Source organism: Phyllobates terribilis, unplaced genomic scaffold (genome assembly GCF_046119375.1).
Source record: "Phyllobates terribilis strain yellow unplaced genomic scaffold, ASM4611937v1 Scaffold_12__6_contigs__length_324123572, whole genome shotgun sequence".
NCBI classification, from domain to species: Eukaryota; Metazoa; Chordata; class Amphibia; order Anura; family Dendrobatidae; genus Phyllobates; species Phyllobates terribilis.
Genome location: NW_027362772.1, coordinates 257060581 through 257082383, shown reverse-complemented (window position 1 = coordinate 257082383; position 21803 = coordinate 257060581). Strand labels below are relative to the sequence as shown.

General features: G+C 38.4%; 1 protein-coding gene across 2 annotated transcripts in view; it reads right to left on the bottom strand.

The window, feature by feature from the left end:
- Positions 1–1841: 1841 nt before the first annotated feature.
- The window catches only part of SKI (SKI proto-oncogene), a 78807-nt gene continuing 58845 nt past the window's right edge, over positions 1842–21803 (bottom strand). The window contains exons 2-7 of one of the 2 annotated variants that reach the window (XM_073656896.1): positions 15253–15372; positions 14071–14174; positions 13669–13940; positions 12468–12769; positions 10397–10627; positions 1842–8594 (exon numbers count right to left, since the gene is read on the bottom strand). In XM_073656896.1, coding sequence (XP_073512997.1) covers positions 8406–8594; positions 10397–10627; positions 12468–12769; positions 13669–13940; positions 14071–14174; positions 15253–15372 — 1218 coding nt within the window. In that variant the 3' untranslated portion in view covers positions 1842–8405. The remainder of the gene's footprint in view (positions 8595–10396; positions 10628–12467; positions 12770–13668; positions 13941–14070; positions 14175–15252; positions 15373–21803) is intronic. The other variant, XM_073656897.1, reaches the window with a different exon arrangement.

Here is a 21803-nt window from a genome sequence, read left to right as displayed (position 1 = left end):
GAATATATGTAACGTTCGAGAAATGTCACGTCGCTTTGAAAAGAAACTCTACTGCTTAAAGGAATTCTTTATTCTTGTGTTTTGTCTTGCTTTCCCCCCCCCCCCCCCCCAACTAGCATTCATCATGAAATGTTGAACATAAGGCAATGTGCCATGCGGGGTTGCTCAACTGCCAGTGTCTAGGAGTCCAAAGAAGTTGTGAGGCCTCAGAGTATCTTATGTGTACACACCAGGCTTATCCCGCTTTGTGTTCAATGCATCGATAAAGACGACGAATGCGGGGGGCACACTGAATGATGAAGTAAGATCCATGGAGATTAACCTCTATCATTTAATAGGTCAAGAAGGAATTCACGTTTCCCAGCTGTGTAACAGAGTGAGTGATTTTTTTGCCACACTTCTTTATTTCCATAAACGCCTGGTCTTCGTTACTCGTTCTTCAGCTGTTGTATAACCGCAACTGATCAAGGACAACAGGGTGACTAAAGAGTATGGTTTCAGCAAGCCGAAGTCCGACAAGTTTTAGAAAACAAAAGCCTAACAAGAAAAGCTTAACAAAGAATGACCTTGCCTTTTCAACCGTTCTTCCCCTTAAATTAATACAAAACACGGGCGACTTTTTTTTTTTTTTTTTTTTCTGGACAAACATTTTATTTTAGGTAATGCGTCTATACACTGTACATTCAGTCACTGTGGTATATAAGCATAGCTATTTTCATACATAATCTCATAAAGTCCTTTATTTTACAATATTAACTGTGTGAGGGTAAAGAATCTGGGGGGGGGGGGGGACCGACGGTACACAGCGAAATAGATAAATATGCTAAGCTTTTTTCTTACTTTTTTTTTTTTTTTTAAATCAGGCATTTATAAACAAGAAAGCATACATTAATTACATAAAAATAGTTCTAGAATAGTAAGTTTAATATTGTCATTAGCAGCAGCATAGGATAAAAAAAAAAAAAGACGGAAAAAAAAAGGAATAAAATACGTTGAAATGATATTGGCTATAACATATGTAGAGGTTTGGTTTTTGTTTTTTTGTTTCTTTATCAAATGAAAGAATGTAATTCATCTGATATTTTTATCTGAGAAAAGATGAGGCAAAAAAAAAAAAAAACTATTTGTTTTATAATAAAAAAAATACTTTACAATGAAAATATGGACAAAGTGTGATGGGGAGAGAAAAAAAAAAGTTAAAACTACATTTAAAAATTGCAAAAAAAAAATAAATTATATATATATTTTTTTTTTTTTTTTTTTTTTTTTCTAACAGATTCTTCATAGTTAAAAACACAACCAATTCAACCAGACAAATTAGCAGGTAATAAAGAGCATTGAAGAAAAAAAAAAAAAAAAAAGTAAAAAAAAAACAAAAAAAAACAAAACACCATATACATGTATAATACAAGTGTAAAAAGAAAATGATAAAACAAAAATATTTACAAATAGAGTTTCTTTGTACAATTGGCTAGTTTGACTTTTAAAAGAAGAATATTATGCTTAAGAGTAATCTGCTGAATAGATATTAATGTTATTGCTGTTGAGTTTATGTTTCCCTTTAGAGATTTATTTTTTCGGAACAGAAACATTGTTATTAAAATTGAACGCACGTTTATCAAAGTAATGCTTTAGAAGCAGAAGGGAGAGTCACAGCTTTAGCATGAACAGGCAAAGCAGTCACATCCAGAAAAAGAAACACTAACGCAGCAAACTGTACATACGAATTACATAGAGAACCCCTGTGCTGATAAAAACATCATCCCTCGAGACTGGGATTCATAGCTAAACTGAAATGGTAGCATGTTTAGGAGTGAAGTTTTGTTTTTGTTTTTTTAAAAAAAAAAAAAAAAAAAGGTACAGACCATTTTTTGTTGTTTTTTTACAGTATGTACCTACAGGGTTAGAGTTTAGAAGATCACTTCGATCTGAAACGGAAACTCCCAAACAGTTGAAAAGCTATAAGCAAGTGTAACATTGTAAACAACATACGCTCCGAGGACCTAATAACTTACAATGTTGGTAGCAGCAAACGTTAGTAAGGCAAACAAGAGTATATGGTATTTTATTTTATTTTTTTATTACAAATTTACTCTTTAAAAATGGCTTTACCTATTATATGTAGATCAGATCATGTAAAAGTCATTTGCAAAGTCCCTTAAAAAAAAATATCAAGGCATTGCCTATAAATTGCAGATGTAGAACAGTGTCCCAAAAAAAAAATAGAGAGGCTGCACTATTACTGATGGAAAAAAAAAAAAGAAACCTTGGTTTATGGTGACCGGGGGGACCAAACACTCAAGCACTGATTTTGCAGAATATACCGTATAGAAGAGCTAGACTATAGAGGGGAGGCGAGAATTGAGGGTCGTAATACCGGGCAAAAAAATTATGGCAGACAAGGATGCGACTAATTTCTAAGAACATGCAGATTATTTCCAAATGTATATACTTGAGTAATTCAAGCGGTTTACATGCCGCATTTGATGCAGCAGGTTATGGCTTTTAATTTATTTTTTTCCTAAAAAATGAGTTCCACACTCATAGCTAAAAAAAAAATTGAAATATTCCAGAATACCCCATCCGACAGACAAGGCATGTTCTACATGTCTCTTTTGGGGGGTAGGGAGCCCTGATAATCATGGGGAAACCTAAATTTTAAAAAGGCACAAGCATCCATTAGGAAGGAAGGCACAGTAAAGAGTGACCTGTGTATATGGACAACTGGTGTATAAAACATAGCGGCTTGTAGAAACGATATGCAAATAAAAAAATGGAGACAAAAAAAAATGATATCCTAAATTGCCAACGATAAATGTAGAGTTGGGAGCAATAGTCATTTACTTACTTCTATAAATTTTTGACTGCTAAGAGCACCAATCCTACAACTTTGAACATGGCTTTTAGCTAGGATACATGTGCATTTATTAAACTATAAAATGCGGATGTGTATTTTTTACGTTTTGAGGGTAAAAGCTTTCCACCACCGATGTATCCAACATTAAGTTAGCCCTATATGTACGGTAATTTTTGTCACTCCCATTTCCTCAACAGGTTTTGATTCCTTTTAAAAACAGAGCCTGATTACAAAACTTCCCCCTTCTAGAAAGCTAAAAATCAGTGCTAGAGACTAGTTCAGATGACAAAGCAAAAAAAAAAGGTACAACTATCTTAAAAATAAAAAAAAGTTGATCGGATTGACAGTGTTTTGCAGCATTTTTCTCAGCGTTTTAGAAAATTTAAAAGGTGTGCCTACACAATTTTTTTTTAAGTTTTTGCTGTTTTTAATACATAGCATACTTTAAGTATGGCTTTTTTTTCCTGCATTTTTTTTTTCCATAGTTTTCTCAATGGGACTTCAAAAACACCATTAAAAATGCACGTCACAAAACAAAATATTTGAACTTCCACTTATTTTTTTATATTAATGCTAAAGTGAAGGAACCTTAATGATCATGTTGTGTTATCCATGTGTCAGATGTGTTGTGGGATTTGGTTTAAAAAAAAAATTATATTATAATATATATATATATATATATATATATATATATATATATATATATATATATATGTTGAGAAAATATACACGACACCAGCTCTGATATTTTTTGCATTGTACGATGTAACAACTTTTAAAAACAGAAAAAAAAACATGAAACAGCTGCAGAACTTAATACATGCAAATGTGATGCAGGACCCTCCAGTACCAGCAGCATTAGGAAAGCTGCTCAGAGGACTGTACAATGAACCTTATTGTAAGGAGGTTACTTACTGGGGAAATATGACCTGTAGCACAGTCTTTATGTAAATACATTCTATACGAGTTGTGGAACCCACTAGCAGCGAAAGAGTGGCTCCCCAAGAGACATATTGAAAGCAGATTGGGAAATGTAAAAAAATAAAAATGACACTTGAGACACCGCTTCATTGCATTGTGTGTGCAGAAACAAAATTAAAAAAAATGTCACCAGCTCAAGAATAGGTTATAAAGCAGTGACGTCAGAGGCGTACATCGTACATAGACATGTTAGTGTACTATTAAGTTTACAAAGGTCTAATTGCTCTGAACATGTACGCCTCAAAATAGATGATTAGAACACTGAGTATCAGGAGACATTGTGCTGCTTTCACCAAGACAAGTAGAGTAGCCATGCTTGGTACCCCTTTGGAAATAATTGCATTAAAATTGTTGCCTCAAATCGAAACAAGACCCTGCGTTTGTCTCGTCACCTATGATATTTCCAATTTTAAAGGGAAACTGAGTAGGTTTTTGCTACCTCATCTGAGAGCAGCGCAATGTAGGTAAAGAGAAGCTGAATCCAACAATGTATCACTTAGATTACTGGGTGCAGCCGTTCTGACACAATCAGAGCTTTTAGAATTAGAATGCAGCAGAGCTGAGAAAGCTAATCCCACCCACACCATGCTCTCTGAGGTGCTTATCACAGGAGGGGGCGTTGCCAGACTAGTCCAGCAATGTTAATTTCTTAGTGATAGATCCTTCACAGTTCGGAAACAACAGAACACACTTTGACAAGTGACACATCCCTGAACTCTGTGTTTCAGCCTCTATCTCCTGCTGTCTTCAGATTACACAGCAAAAACCTGCTGACAGATCCCCTTTAAGTGTTGCTTAACCGATTCTAAATTTTTTTTCCGAAGAAGCTTTCCGACAAGACTGCAACGCTAAAAGTGGCATCATAAGGGAGATGTTCTGACTTTGGAGTGGCACTGCACCCTTGAGGTGGGTCACTTGTATACAAACAAGGAGCAAAAATGCTCTCCATGATTATTTACAAAAAAAATATATATATATAATAAAAGTATTTTGTTGGATTAAGACCAGACTTTTGCAGTCCCATAAGCAATGCATCAGTTACCAAAGTTATTATTATTTTTTTTTTATTATTAGTTCTATGTATTTATTTCATTATTCTGACATCTTTCCATTATAGAATATTTTTACACATCTTTTAAAAGAGCAGTTAGTAAACTTTACAATAGAGTATAAATATTTCCTGTACATACGTAGCATGAAAGCCCATTTAAAAAGTATTTAGACATAACTGATAAAGAATGAAGACTGAGCACATAAAATGGAAGAAAAAAAAAAACCGCTCAAGTAACAGAAAGGAAAAGAACAAATGTTTCTGCATTCGGACTTAGAACTCATCTCCTTTTCACAAAGGGATGGATCGTTTAGAGCAACTGATGATTCTTCAGCTCCTATGGAGCCATCAAAAAGTTTCCCCTCCTGGATCATTCTAAGTAAACAGGACTTTGCAGTTCCGACACAGCGGAGGGAGTCATGGGTTGCTACCACCGATTGGAAGTAAAATGGCCAAGCATGCCAACCATCGTTAGCCTACAAACCCTTGCATGATTGAATGAAGCTGTAGTCCAGAGTCTACTATGACACAGCCTGGCCATCTTCTCTAGGTTATAAATTTGCATACACAGATGTAATATTGGGTCCATCAGACTGTATTTCTTTACAACACACCTATGAGTAAGACCAGTTCACTCCTAATACCATCACTTGCCAGTCACCACCAAAATTAAATACAAGGATGTTTACCCCTTTCCACAATACAACTTTTAAAAACACCCCCACAAATACATCACGCAACCAGCAAAAATAGTTGGTCAAAGTCAGTACCTAAACTGTTAAACGGACTTTAGCATTAAGATCATTCAATACTTCCTAGCAGAATAGCTATAATTTGAGGATAGCTTTATTTGAAACTAAACATTTTTTTTTTGGGAGAATTCCAACACTGGATTTAATGTAGTCCCCCATTTCGTGGCTCCATAGGATTTCTACAGTCTTTTTGGATGATCTGTCTCTGCCCTACATGTTAAAACTTGTACTGCATTCATGGTGCTTTATATCCATCACGATATATAAAATAACATAAAATGCAGCCCAAAACATGCATCCTTAAAGGGAATCCGTCACCAGGTTTTTGCTACCCCATCTGAAATAGGAACAGAGACCCTGATCCCAGCAATGTATCACTTGCTTTACTGGGTGTTGCAGTTTTGATTATAAAACTGTTTTATCTTGTGTAGACCTAGCAGAGCTTTGAATGCTGAGCTCTGTATAACCCCGCCCACATCACTGATTGGTAGCTTTCAGTGTGTAATCTGCCAATCAGTGGTGGGGGAATGGTTGGACTACCTGACAGCAGGCCAAGTAGTCCTTTAGTGATACTGGTCTGCATAGTGTAGTTTTTATAAAATTACTGTATTATCAGCAGAAGATTAAAGAGGTTGTCCACTACTTTTACATTGATGACCTATCCTTCGGATCGATCAGACATCGATGACCTGCCGGGGTCCGACACCCAGCACCGCCGCCGATCAGCTGTTATTGGTGCCGGCTGGAAATACTCCCTTGCTGAGCTGCTTCGTCTACTTGTAGTGGCCGCTGCAAGGTACTACACACCGCCTCCTATTGATTTGAATAGGAGGCGGATTTGCAATACCAAGCCCTGGCCACTACAAATAGACGGAGCAGCTCGGCAAGCAAGTACTTCCGGCTGCCATAACAGCTGATCGGTGGGTGTAATGGGTGTCGGACCCCGGCCGATCAGACATTGATGACCTATCCTAAGGATAGGGCATCAATGTAAAAGTAGCGGACAACCTCTTTAAGTGATACATCGTTGGAATCCGGGTCTCTGCCCCTACATCATGCTGTTCATAGATTAGGTAGTAAACACCAGGTGACAGATTCAATTTAAAGGGGTTGCCATTTTTCCCTCCAGTAATAGTGCTGCTCCTGTACATGACCTTGTTCACTTTATAATACGAGTCACAGCCCATGGACGGATGTGGCACCATTTCTGGCAAAAAGGTTGACCAGCTTATCTAATCTTAAGACAACAGGACACCGCCTACTGCCTACAGATCGTTGTGCTTTGTTGGTTACATGTATTACTCCTTAGAATGAATAAATTACTACTTGTAAGCAAAAATTAAAAATAAAAAAAAAAACTATCCCCAAATTGGAGCCATCTGTATAGGATATTTATTATTTCAAGCAGCAAGATAAGTGTTTGCATCTCTGTTTAAGCATTCAGCATTGCACTGTGTGAACACAGTCGTAAAAGATGAAATACTGAATTAATGCAAAGAATAAAAATGTAACAAAAGCAAACTTTTAGATTTTTTTTTTTTTTTTTTTAACAGGTTATATAGACTTCCAAATACTTGCTGTTCTTTTCACAAACATTTTACAGTCTGTTTGTATGCTTTGTTCCCATCTGATCTCTCCCCTTTATAAAAACTATTAGTAAAGAAGGTCTTCGGTTCATCCTATACCCAAAGACCTCTTTCCAATATGGCGGGATTTAAAAAACACTGGTCAATACGGACAGTTCCATTTCCTTTTTATTTGCTGTTTGGATTTTTTTTTTTTCTAGTCTTTCACCCCTCCCCCCCTTTTTATGTGCACAGATAAAAACTTGTCGAAACAAAAATAAATTTAAAAAATAAAAGTAAAAATAAAATATATATATTAAGAGAGGGTAAGATACAAAAACACAAAAAAAAAAAAAAAAGGTGGAGCATTTTGATAATTCCCAGGCAACAAAATCTGATGGAGAAGCCACTAATGTAGTAGAGTCTCTAATTAACAGGGTTCAAAATTGATGGCTTGCTACCAATACATTGCACAGTCGACATGAAATATGGCGTTAAGAGGAAGGGTGGATTCTAGAGTAGCAAGGAAGGGTTGATGTTTTTATAATAAACCCCCCCGTCCCCCACGAAAAAAAAAGCCTGTAACAAGTCAGTTAAAATTGTGCATCAAAGTTTCAGTTCTGTTATACAAAATTTTTTCGTTTCCCCGTTTTAATATGGAGTCTTTACAATGTCCTCATCATTTTTAATATATTTTTATATTAAATAGCTTATAAGAAAATGTAAATCTCAAAGTGATCCAGGCAAGCGTAAGAATGAATTTTTTTTTTTCTTCTTTTTTCATTTTTTATTTTAAAAGGACCGATCATGCTTGCTTTCCTTAAATCTTTGACTTGAATGCTGCGTTATCTTGTAGTTGACACGTAGAAAAAAAAAAAAGTCATTTTTATTGAGCCGAAACGGCTCCTTTTATAAACACTCTGTCTGAGGCACAGTAAGATGTTGTGCTGTGTGGGTTCAAACGAGGCATAGTTCAGTGCTTCTGTTGTAAGGGATCTCTCATTTTCCACTCTTGTAAAATGTTCAGATTTATTAGTGCATGCTCAATGCACACACTCCATACACTCACACGTGCACCTATTCATGCATACATCGGACAACCTCCCCCTTCCTGTGCATATACGTAGAATTTTGTTTATGGATAGATACTTTTTTTTTTTGCTTCAAAAGGAATTTTTTTTGTGTGTTTTTATTTTGCATTAGTTCTCAATGTCTTTTCGTGTGTGTTCACTGCTGGAAAGATTGGTGGGCTTGGCCCAAAGCTGTTCCTGTAGATCTTTGACAACTTTTTCCAAGTGTTCTCTGGCTTCTTGTTCCTGTACAAGATCTGTCCGAAGTTTCTCTCTGTCACAGTCTGCGTGCTGGAGTTTTGCTTGCAGTTCCTCTATCTGCAAAAAGTCATTTAGAAATAAAAATTAGAACTAAGTCAAGGATTCTTTAAAATCTCACTTTCATTTTAAAAAAATATATATACAATATAATATATCTCTATATATCTGTATATCTATATAGATATACAGATATACATCATAGATAGGGATAGATAGATATAGTAAGTCAAGAGTAAAACAATTTAATAACCATTTTTTAAATAATTTAAGGAAAAAAAAATTTTTCAATAAAAACAGCTCTGCGCTTAATGGCAACTAATTCACAGATGACCTTTATTGCAAAGGAAGTAAAGTCGAGGATGTGATGCTGTAACAAATACAGCGTGTTTATCTTTGACATCTCTCGGTATCGGCTATAGAAGGATGCTGGTTAAGTGACCCTGTTCTGACCTTGACAGAGGAAGCTGCATGCCCCTGACTGCTGGCTGTGAAGAAACACGCTGCTAATTATTTCACAAAAAAAGACGGCACTAGAATAGATCCCTTTTTCCTTTTCTGCGCCCGCCCCCCCCTTTCTTTTTTTCACCCCCTCCTATATTATAGCCTGTAGAACTTGCCACTTAACTACGAGAGCCTCAAAAGTAGAGGGGTGCAGGTAGCATTGCAGGTTCTATGATTGATCTGTTAAAGGGGTTATCAAAGACTTTTTTTTACATTTTCCTATGGGGCTAAGCACTTATCGGCAAGTAGTGTTTAAACTACCTGCTTCTGCTGCCCTGCCATGATCTCTACTGGCTCAGAGGGGTCATGAACCGCTCCTGCCGGCGAATCTTTTGCTCCCTGCTACTAGCTCTCCTGGCTCATGGTGGTTATTGATCGCTCCTGCCGGCAATTCTTTTGCTTCCTGTGACTATATCTCCCAGCTCATACCGGGTCATGGATCGCTCTTGCCAGCGATTCATTTTGCTTCTGACAGTCTCTCCCGGCTCATAGCGGTCATGGATCGCTCTTGCCAGCGATTCTTCTGCTACCTGCAACTATCTCTCCCGGCTCAGAGGGGTCACGTACTGCTCCTGCCTGCGATTCTCCTGCTTTCTGTGATGTCATATCAAAAACAAAGCAGTTCCTTCTCTTCTGCTGACGCGGAGTCACTGCCGATGTCATTTTGATTGACAGCTGACACTCAGCTTCGTAAGACTAAGCAGTCTGTCAATCAACGCGACATCACAGGAATCAGGAGAATTGCCGTGACTGCTCTTACTCAAGAGATCATCGTAGGGCGGAACAGTCAGGTAGCACCTACATACCGATAAGTGCGAAAAAAAAGGAAAAGTCCCAGATAACCCCTTGAAACTGGAATAATCTATTCTGTATTCAACCACACAGAAAAAAAGGGTAATGCACTCAACTAACTAAACCTTTTTTACATTCAGTAGAAAACTTGAGTTCCCCAGAATACCTCTGCAGCAGGTTTTCTTATGGGCACACCGCTGCAGCTTGGCACTACGCATGGTGGAAGTAAGCTGTAGGTAACACCCATTGCAGAGTTCTCACTTTGGTAATGTTTAGTCTGGAGGCCTCTTATCAGCTTGAAGCTGGGGAGGAAGTTCACATCATTTCCTGGTTTGGCATGTCTCACATCAGTAGAATCAGTCTACTCCCCTTCCCGTTATTGACTGAGTAGTTTCAAAGAAGCATAAATTGTTTTCTCTTTCTGTCGACAGGCTCACATGCAAGCTTATATTCACTACTGGAATGAGACAGCAAAGTCGCCAACGAAAAAAGAACCCTTTAACCCTGCAGCTTTACATGCCATACTTCAAAAATATATATAGAAAGAAAGAAATAAAAAAAGTTACCTGAGCAGAGTACTTTGCCCGTATCCGGCCGGCCTCACAGCCCTTGTCGCAAACTCTAACTTGCCTAGCTTGTTCTAATTCTCGCTTCAGACGTAACCGCGATTCGTTAGCCTCCTTCATTTTCTTCTCGTTTTCTGCTCGGAGACGTTCAATTTCTTTTCTTAAGTTGCGCTTTGCCTCTGTTGCTTCTCTCAACTTCTCTTTCTTGGCCACACGGAGAAATTCGAGCTCCTAATGAGAACCACAAAAAAATATACATATAAAAATACTTTGCCTAAATCATGTTGAAAAGTATAAAATAGAGAAAATCTGCCTCCTCTTAGTGCCATTCCTTTCCAACCTGACCAATAAAATCACAAATGCTGAACCAGGGCCTTTGCATAGAAATAAGTAACCTTTTTTAGTCTTGTGGTATTTGTTGAAAGTTTTTTTGCACCAAGTGGTTCATTAATTTGGTGTAAAAAATGCTTTACATTTTTGTCTAATAGCTTTCTGCGATTTTTTTTTTTATTGTGCCAAAATTGCAAAAGCTTTAAAATGGCATACATTTGTCTAAAAATGCGTCAAATTAAATATTCTACTAGTAACCCAAGGACTGGAGTGAGACGCACCCAAAAACAAAAATTGTAAAAAAAATTAAAAAAGTCGTATTTCATTAATCTGATATATATGTATAAGTAATGTTGTTAAAGTAAAAATAATAAAAAAAAAAAAAGACTTAAAAAGGAACCCATCACCAGGTTTTTGCCACCTGAGAGCAGCATAAATGTAGAGATAGAGACCCGGATATCAACTATGTATCACTTACTGGGCCGCTTGCTGTAGTTTTGATAATCTGCTGATAAAACAAGGATTTTATCAATAGAACTAGTACACCTGCTACCATGTACTCCTCCATATTCATGAGCTCTGTATAACTCAGCCTCTACCAATGATTTGCAGTTTTCTGCCTATGCAGAGTGTACACAGAAGGCGGCCACTCAAGTGTTGTGGGTGGGGTTATACAGAGCTCAGCATTCAGAGCACTGCTAGACTTGTAGCAGAGCAAATAGGGATTTTATTACAACTGCAGCAAGCAGCCCAGTAAGTGACATCACTAGAATCAGGATCTGCTCTCAGATGGGGTAGCAAAAACTTGATGACAGATTTCAATTTAAAAAAAAAAAAAAAGAAACTTTAAAAAGGTCACAAAACTTCTAGAGAAAAAGGTGCATGTAGTAAAATCACCATAAGGAGCAAATTATTCTAGAAAACTGGAAAAACACCAAATGGTGAAACGGAGCCAAAGTCTTCAATGATGTGGGGTGGAATGGAGAAGATATTCTAATGAGATTCAGATGTTGAAACGAGTATTGGTGTAATCACGGTAACCAATCAAAAAACAGTGCAAATCATTAAATTAAATCATTATGCTTGTGAAAGGATAAGTCATGGGGTTGGGAGGACGAAAGACAAAAACAGGACCAGAAAAGAGACTTCCTCTTGCTCTTCGATACGGACATGTACAACAACATATTTCTGTTAAGCAACACCCTGCAGCTAGGTCATGGGAAATCCTTTTCCCTTTACAATAATATGACATCCCAGCCAAGCCATTGTTAACTGCACTGCACTCCTGACTTTCTCTCCACCAAAATTAGGAACTCCATAGAGCAGGAGGGAAGGAAGTTGACACGATTCATCTCGTAGACTGCAAGGAGAACTGCTGCTGTCTCCTGTCTGGGGCGCCATCATCTCACAGGTGGAAAATCTAGGTTTTCCATTAGGAACATGTAATCACTGATTCACATTTAAAAAGCTACGATTTCCGAAAAAGGTGTGTCCATCTCCAACTTATCCTTCTTTGGAAACATGGTTCTTTCCTTCCTTTTTGTATTGGAATTTACTAACCTAACTTTCAGATGTTTGCCAGGGATGAAAGTGTTATCAAAGTAGCAGGTCTACCAGAAAGCTGGTTGCAGCCACCACTTATCGTACCATGTGCCCCATACCAGTTATTGATCACCTAATGACACAACAGGGGCTCACTGTACTAATTGACCTTTACGTAGACAAGTAATGAAAATATTACCTGCTGGAGACTCCGTTTGGCCTGTAAAGCGGCGTTCAGTTTCTCTTCTTGCTTCACTCTCATTTTAACGACTTCATGGAGGAACTTTTCTTTGGCTTCCTTGGAATCTAGACCACTGTCCAGGGCTTGCCTTAGGTGCTCCAATTCTGCCTCAAGTCCGCTGCTGTGAGAGTCACCATGATGCGCCCCTTCAAAGGAAGGGTTGATTATTGTCGGGGCCAACATGCCCGGAGAACTTAACTCCTTGGCCGAGCTTGAGGATGTGAAGGAAGGAGAGGAGAGCGAAGACAGCGAAGACGTAACTAAAAAAAAAAAAAAAAAGACAGGAAAAACCAAGATAATAAGAACGGATATAACCAATTGATTCTTGCTTACTCAAAGTCTAAACAAGTGAATAGGTCAAGTACACCTTTTAAACCATGAGGGCTTCAAATCATAAACAGTGGAAGGAAATCAAGCAGACAAAATTTAATACTTCATCCTGCATTTAAGAGGCTCGTTAAGATTCAAGAACACAACTGAAATGGGTACATTGCCTTTGTCATTGGCACAAGAAAGGTCTCCAAGAATAGGTTTTCTTAGAAATTGAAAAAAAATGCTTCAGGGACTTCAACAATGACATCGAGTGACGATTTAAGTTGAAGGCCACATTTAAACCTTTCACACGATACCGTAAGATTAATGAACATCTGAATTCAATTAGAAGTGTGACAATTTGGAATCTTGTGTAATGTACAAACGAGCTCCTAAAATGTCAGCAATAAAAATTCCTGCCCAAAGTTCCTGTGTACGGCACAGGAAAGTATCACAGGAGAAGTACAACAAGGAGCGTGATGACCTGAGTGTGACCCAACTGATTCATCCACCAGGCAAGGTGATACCCAGCTTCAGAAGAACAGCACAGCTTAACTACTGGAACTTGACTCGTAAACATAATCTGTTTAATCTTTGATCTGTAATTTCAATTTCATCACCGCCCTTCGAGCTGTATAAAGCAAACATTATTTACAAGCAACATCATTATTTTTATGAAGGTCCCACAAAAAAATGCTTGTATAGCAAACTGCTTTATTTAGCACAGAGGTTGAAGAGATCACCCACCCACTCTCCAACCCATAGGTTGGAGAGATCTCATTCCCAGAGGAGTTTGGTGCACCATTACTCATTTTATAAATTTGGAAAGTAAAAAAATTCAACTCACACTTACATTCTTCTCTACTTTCCACCTCAATTTCTGTTTCGGATTCCTTTTCTTCTTCCCGGGCTGGGATGGGAGCAGCTGGTGCCTCGGGTACTGAAGGCATTTCAGCCGTCGGCCTTCGTTTTCGTGACTGTGCAGGACTACTCGATGATTGAATGCTTCTCGGCACAGTCGGGGCACACAAAGGGCTCGTCATCACTTTCTGTGGGGCAGGTGGTGCCAAAGCGACATTGGGGGCAACCAGATGTTCAAAGCTCTTGTAATTATAAAAACTGGTCATAGGAAAAATAAAAAGTTAAAAAAATATATAAAAACGTAAATAAAATAAAAAAAAATGCTTCTGTTTAAAAGTATTAATATAGTTAAACATGTTATGGTTTCATGATAACATTAATGGCTTACCTATCTCTGATCAGGGCAGGTAACTCCTTCTCACTTGCTGAAATGGCGGGGGACCAGGGCCGGAAAGCTGACAGGCGCTGGCGAGGGTGACTATATGCTGAATTCTGTGTCAAGAAAAAAAACAAGGGTTAAAAACCATAAATACCAATGTAAAAAAAAATATGAAGCATGCAAGAAATCTTTCATTACATCCAAGAGCATGTGTACCCTTTATGTGTCTCCCAAGGATAATTAGCAAAAACTAGCTGCCCCCTACTGGACAACACTTGGAACGGCAATACAACTAGGTTTTTTTTTTATTTAGTTTTTTTTTTTACATTGTTGGCCAGATTAGGTTTTTGAAGATAATGGTCTACTTTTATTTATGAAAAAAAAACAAATTCTTTAACAATACACCGTGATCACAAATTTGAACTCAAACTGCAAAAAAATAATAATTCAAGGATAATCCAGGGCTGTGGAGTCGGTAAGCCAAACCTCCGACTCCAACTCCTCAATTTCCATGACACCGACTCCCTCATACATGGCTCATGTTTAAGTGATAAATTTACAGTAGCACAGAATCATCTCAGCTAAAAGTCTAGACCCTTAGATCAGGAATAGGACAGACATTTATAGGACAGTTCATAACTTTCCAAAATTATTATGAAAAAAATATTTCCCACAAACTACATCGAACTACTGTACCCAATTTATTATCTATTTTAGGAGTTGGAGTCGGTCCATTTTATTCCGACTCCGATTCAGACTCCGCCAAAATGGACTCCAACGCCATAGGATTATCTATAACTTGGCCACGTATCTTCATCACCTGTGCTGTATACCCGACATCTGGCATTTTTGGCCTTTAAGGGTGTTCACTGCTGTCCCTCGATCCCTTCCTTAGTTTGTGATGTTGACCCTAATTGCTTAGCAAATCAAAATGAACCGGATTAGATTTGGCTGCCAATAAATAATATGAAGATCCTGCTGATTTTATGGGACAAGGGAGGAACTTTGCAGCTTGTGGAGTCTCTAAGGCACTAATAAGCAACTTACCTCATCTTCTACATTAGCCAAAACACTGAATGAGAAAGACGCTACCGAAAGTTGCATAGGCAGTGCAAAAAAGAGTCACGCTAATACGTCAAGACCGCTAACGCTAAATTCCTCAGTCCATCCGTAATACAATATGAAACTTACCTTACTGGAGTTTGACAAATTCCGTAACCAACTTGAGGACTTGTCTTTTTCTGATGAGCTTGGGGAGTGGATGATGCAGTCGTCATTTTTTGACTTTTTAGGTGGAGGTTCGGAAGAAATCTACAAAGAAAAAAAATACATAAAGTTTACTTTGGTTTTGATCAGGAACTTCAATCCATATACACATATTAAATTTCATTCTGCTACATCCTTTGGTATGTGCCACCAAAAACTCCACATAGTGAAACAAGCGGCTTAAGTGACGTCACATCTATTGATATCAAGCACAGGTACGTGATATCTCCTGTTCATTTACCCGAGCCAACTGATATCTGTATATTACTTCATCATTCGTCTCAAGATGTGGAAGTGTGCGAAGCAGATTTAAAACTTAAGCTAGATCATGTGTGTACTTTGGTAACCCAGTTTACCTTTGAAAAACAGAATTTAGCACTTACTGACATTGTGCCAAGTTGTGCGAAACTCCTCTCCTACACCTTTATGTACGAACATAACTAGTGTAGTGTGAATAAATGTGATGTCCTCACAACATTATGTAAGATAATTTGCGACTTCTCAACTGGCCAAGTGAAAGGCATGTACCACAGGAGATTAGACAAGGAACTACAAATTAGGGGAAGTCTTTCTCCTAGTCTTAAGTTCCTCAAGAAGTATTTTCGCAGCGCAACTGAAAATAACTTTTGCCATGTCTCTGGAGTCATGTGGTGTGCCATTTGTGACTATAAAGGGTAAACCCATTCCTGGCCCTAAAGTGTTCCTCACCCCCACACAACTCTTTTTTTCGAAGGACCAATAACGTTACGAGAGGCCAAAAATGACCTCACGGAGCTACCGATTTTAGCAATGACAGAAATGGAACTGGTCAGAATGAATGCCCCCCTTCAAACCCGCCCCGAAAAATGACAAATGTCTGCTTTTTTTTGCCTGAACATAGAAGGAATATTTTATGCGGTGTGAATCAGGAACAGGGTGAACAGCACAGACTGTGTTTATTTGTCATGGTTGTTATGAAGATGACTTCACTCTGCCACAGCTGCACTGGATTCTGGAGAAGATGCCAAATCTTGCTTTGACTTTTCCACAAGTGGTTTGATGCTTGGACTGTAAATCATCCTAGAGCATAGAAGAGACCTATTGGCAAGAGCTACGTTTCTTTCAACACACACACCCAGAGGTAAAACGACTGGGTGACTTATGAACAGGTGCGGTAAAAGTCTACTAGAATAAACTACAATGCTGACGTCCTAAAAGGAAGGGAAACCTAACCCAAGTATTCTCACGATCGTACTAAGCAGCTTTGGGGGTTGCAAAGGAAGCAGTTGCATCCCATGCCAGAAGGGGCCTAAGCATCCATTTGTTACATAACTTACTTAGATGGGAATTTCTCTTTATCGCCTATCCCGTGGATAGGTTACAACTTCCCAATCACTTGGGAAGTCACCAGTGAGATATCCACAAATTTAGAGAACAGGCCTTCAAAATGTCATGCTGGGATGAAGCAGCAGTGCAGATACTACCCTACATCCCATACATAGTGCAAGAAGTCTGTGGTGGTGTGTGCGACCATCACTCCATTCTAATGGAGCATGTCTATGTCCCAATCTCGGGAATAGCAAGTTATCAACCATCTTGTGGATGATGCTTATAAATGGCACATAGTAGGTGGAAAGCCCTTTCACAGATTTGGCATCAGGGTCCAGAAGTTTTTAGGTCCGGTCCCTGCTCTAACCTAAAGTGACAAATTCTTGAACTATACATAGTCCTAGATTTAAAAAACAGGAAGCTAATACTTGAGACACAAATATAATGAAAGAAAAGAATGTACGAGAAGGTGGGACGTTTTGTTAGGCATACGCATGACAAGGCAAGCATAATGAAGATCATGCAGGCCACTTCGTGGAAATACCAATGAAGTGTTTGAGCTTTAAAAGAACAAGCTATAACAAGCCAACGCTCCGAGTGTAGTTACAAGCCTAAACAAGTTTTACACCAAAAAGAAACCGGAAAAAGGTCAACAAAACAAATTCTACAAAGCATTGGCCTTTAGCGTCAAGATTTGAACTACTAGAGGTGGAAATTCCTACATTTCTATGTACAGACCCCTCAAGGAATTCAGTCTTGGCATTTGACAAATTCTTTAATGCCACTGGGAAAATAGTATCAAATCAACAGAGATTAAAGAATTATGAATATTCATACACACTAGGCCAATCTCAACCTCCTAAAAAAAACTAAAGTGTCATCCTTCTGACACACTGATATAATTTATCACAAGTCACTCTATTATTGCACTTGCTAAATGCAGAAAGTAGAGCTAGTGTTCTGAGCAGAGTTAGGGTGAGGTCTTCCTGTTTCGCTACAATCTCTTGAGAGCAGCGAAAAACTAAAGAGGTTCTCACCAACAGCAAAACCACAACACCAGGCGCCGGTCTGATCGTTCTTATTTATTTGTTTAATGCAAACCTCAAAAGTTGTAGATCTCTCTCTCTTCTCCTCGAAGTGCTAGACAGGAGATCACAGTTTTTGATGTGAGCTTTTCAACCAAGAAGCCCAATTGGTATAATTTATGGGTTGAAGCTATTGTTACACCCATGTTGCCCGTACAGCGCTGTCTGCGGTAACCAAGATGCACGTGAAATTTCAAAGCAAGTTTGCCAGGGCACTCACTATCCAATTAAATTATTATGGAGTAAAGCCAGCTATACATCTTAGACAGCTGTCGGACAATTGCTTGGCCAGCAGACTCTCCCATACACAGGCCAAGCACTCCTGTCTTCTATAAAGAGATGATCGCCGGCTAACGTGGTGGTCTACCTCCAGCAGAACAACGCGATAGGCAGTCCGACAACAGACGTGCCAAATCGACATCTACCCACCCCGACAGTTGGCCGAACCTATCGATATTGGCGGGTTCACCCGTCTAACAGGGCCTTAACAAAATTACCCTTTAGAATGTACTTTATGCCCTCGAAGCATTGAATGGCGAGCCCCGTGGCAAGTAAGGACAAGTAATCAAATGTTACATTGTGGCATCTAAAAGAGAAAGAAAAAAAAAAAGCAAATCCAGGAATCCGCCTTTCAGAAGAAGACACAACATACTATGCAGCTGCTTCCAGGCAAGCAGTGTCTGGATACCATTGTCCTAGCCAAAACAGACTTTGCCACTACACTTGGAGAGGCAGTATGTGTAATCAGAGACACCCAGTGTCTGAAGTGTGGATGAGACCGTGAATAAGAACAATTGTCCCATTTAATGCGCTTTCCTGGCCTGAAGATCCTCCCTCCCATTGTGCTTTAATATGAGCTCTTCAGTACAGACATAGGATACGTGTACTATTGCTATAGATTAAGCCTTACAATAACACTTGTGGGAAATTTCCATTTAAGGCAGAACAACGGCTACATCAGAATTGGAATTTATTTATTGTAAATACAATCTTCAAAATTTTTCCATTATCTAAGAGGTCAAAATATCAGCGGCAAATCGTTACCGTCTACAAAACTATAAAAGAAGCTAATAACTGCCCAGATACCGATAGAAACTTCTTCTCTGCTTAATATGACCGCCCTGCCGGAAATAAAATATCTTCGGAAGGTCGAATATAAAATCACAACAAGAAACGATTCCAATGAACTAACTATGAAGAACAGTTGAGACTATGTGAATACTTCTTGCACTACCGAAGAAAGCAACACATTTTCGAAGCTGCCCAGCCCAAAAATCTAAATGGTTTGTATAGAAAGAGAATGCCGCATACCTAAACTTATTGCAAACTGTTCTGCGAAGGCTCTAAATCTTCTGAAGCAAATAAAATGACTGGAATAGTTTATGTCTTCTAGGAAAAGGCCAGGCGATAAAAGCTTGTAAAATACAAGATTCCCTCGTTTATGCAGTTTTTACTACAGCAAGAGGCTACAAGATGCACATTGTGATTCTAGACATGTCTAAGGTTATAAGAAAACAAAATGGCATATCTTAAAACTAGAGGAAAGGTTTATGCACATCAGATGAATCCAGCTAGGACGCCCTGGTTATGTAACCTACAAAATCATACTCGAGTTTGCACATTTTCTTTGCAATGCAAGAAGGTTGCGTGTTCTCTCCGTGATTGCATGTGTTTTTGTTTTGTTTGTTTTTTTGCGTTTTCAGGTTTTCTTCCACATTCCAAAAACAGTGATCGGAATTTAGATTCTGATCAGAATAGGAATACGGATAAAAAAATGTCTGTAAAGTGCTTCGGACTATGGTGGCGCCACATAAGCAAGCAGAAAAAAAGAAAAATGTAACCTCAATTGATGACAAGACCATGATTTACCCAAGTTCCTTGGGAATTCTTAAGCCAACAAGATGATTTTTAAAAGTAGGCTTTGTGTTACGAATGCTTCGTTTTTCTTTATAAAAAGTCTATAAATGAGGTGTAGTGAAAATAATGGGAGCTCTGTCCACAAGGAAGACCGTTAGAAGAGTACAGTTCTTGTATCAATTATGGAGAAATGGAAAAGTTGAGATTAACCGGTGCGATCCACCCCTTCCAGACTTGAAAGGGGTTTGTTTTTTTCATGAAGTCGCCCATTCCCATCAAAAGGGAGATCATCTGGAGACATCGAAAAGAAGAAGTGAGAATAGACAGGGAAGCGCTCCCAAGAGATGGCCAGACTTGTTATTGTCACTTGGTGTCTTCGGTAAATGGTTATCTACTGGGAAATCTGTATAAACTTTTTTTTTTTTTTCCTTTACAGAGTTTCACCATCTTTTAAATGAGAATGATCGAAAATATTCTATGAGAGAATTGTGTTTACATTGTTCTAAGAATAAGGATTATGTTTGCAGGACTTTAATATGGTAACGATTAAGCTGCACCCTTATTCAGGAGCAAAAACTGACTCATCAACACAAATATGTGCTGCACTCTGCATCATGCACACTCCCTGGCCAACTATCGAGTGAATCTCTACAATAGTTTTTCTTCTTTTATAAAGGAAAGGAAATGGCAGTCTCTGAATAAGCTGGGGGAATATGTGCTCGGCTTGTTGTTAAAGTTGAGTCATCAATGATAAATCATAGCTCCGTCAGTCGAGTCGACCACCAAACAATTCGGTCCATGGTAGAATTTGTTGGCATCTGCACTGGTATCAGCCCACGTAACAAGGCTGGAATTTCAGATAAGCAATGTCACACCATCCTGTACATACTTTCCCTTTGCGTCTAACAGTGATTTGTAAAACACACACCTACTGGCAATAAAATGATTAGTTCTCCAAGAAGGAATTTTTTAGTTTTATTTATTTAAGGAACGCCAATTGTGAGAAGGGTGGACCAAAAAAACGGTGGCACGCTGCCAACGTATAAAGCAGGTCAAGAGACGGCAGTAAAAGGGATAGTGTAAGGGAAGTGCACTTTCCTTTGGTGCTTTGTTTGGCAAGAATTGCGTGGGAACGGTGTGTTCTAGGTTGACTACGGCGGAGTCGTAGGTGTTCAAGAGGTTCTGAAGTACAGGAATCTTAGGGATTGTCAAAGCCAGTGATTTTCCCTGATTAAATGATACATTGAAGGATCTAGGAACGAACGTGCAGCATATAAAATTGTTCAATGCATGTTATCTAGCAGTCGGAAAGTTAGTATAGTCAACTCCACCGATGCATCATTACCTTTTTGGCATCCAATGACAACTGGCTGCATCAATGTAATCACAGAACTCCATAAAAGAGGGCAAAAACTGTATATAGAACTAATTTACTACAGTCAATGTCTTATTATTAGACCTGGCACAATCTTTGTTGGGGTATTAAAATTCGATACAATCATTCTGTCCTGCAGTCTGGGGGAAATATAATATATATATATATAGATAGATAGATAGAGATATATATATATATATATATATATATATATAGATAGATAGATAGATAGATAGATAGATAGATAGATAGATAGATAGATAGATAGATAGATAGATAGATAGATATACATCTCTCCAAACATGCTCTGCTGAAAAGCTTAGGATATTCTTTTTTTTTTTTACCTGGATGCACAGCTAATGGACATTAAAATGTATTGATTTGGGATCAGCAGAAGCCGGTTCAACCTGCATTACAATCCTGTGCTTTCCCGAAAGCATTAACAAATTACACACTAAACGACACGCTTTATATATTAACTCTTCGTCTTCTCTGCCAGGGCCAAATCAATACATTTCCACAATGCAAAGCAAGTCAGCAGGCTCTCTTATTTGTGTGAAATACCCCTTACGGTATGTTCAGGAGGGGGATTGCGGGAGCCATGAGAGAGGCGTAAGCCTTAAAAAGAAAGTCAAAAACTTGTTCGATATTGGACTGGATAGTAAAGTCATATAGTATATTAAAATGTAGATACTAAAAGCAGTTTAGCAGATGCGTCAAGACGTCTTAGAGCACGAAAATCTCCGCTAGCTTAATTACTTTAAATAATTGTCATGACTTTGGAGACATCCACGCGGCTTTGAGGACAAAGCTAGTCAACCAATTACAGACTTAGACTTTGAAAGCTCCTT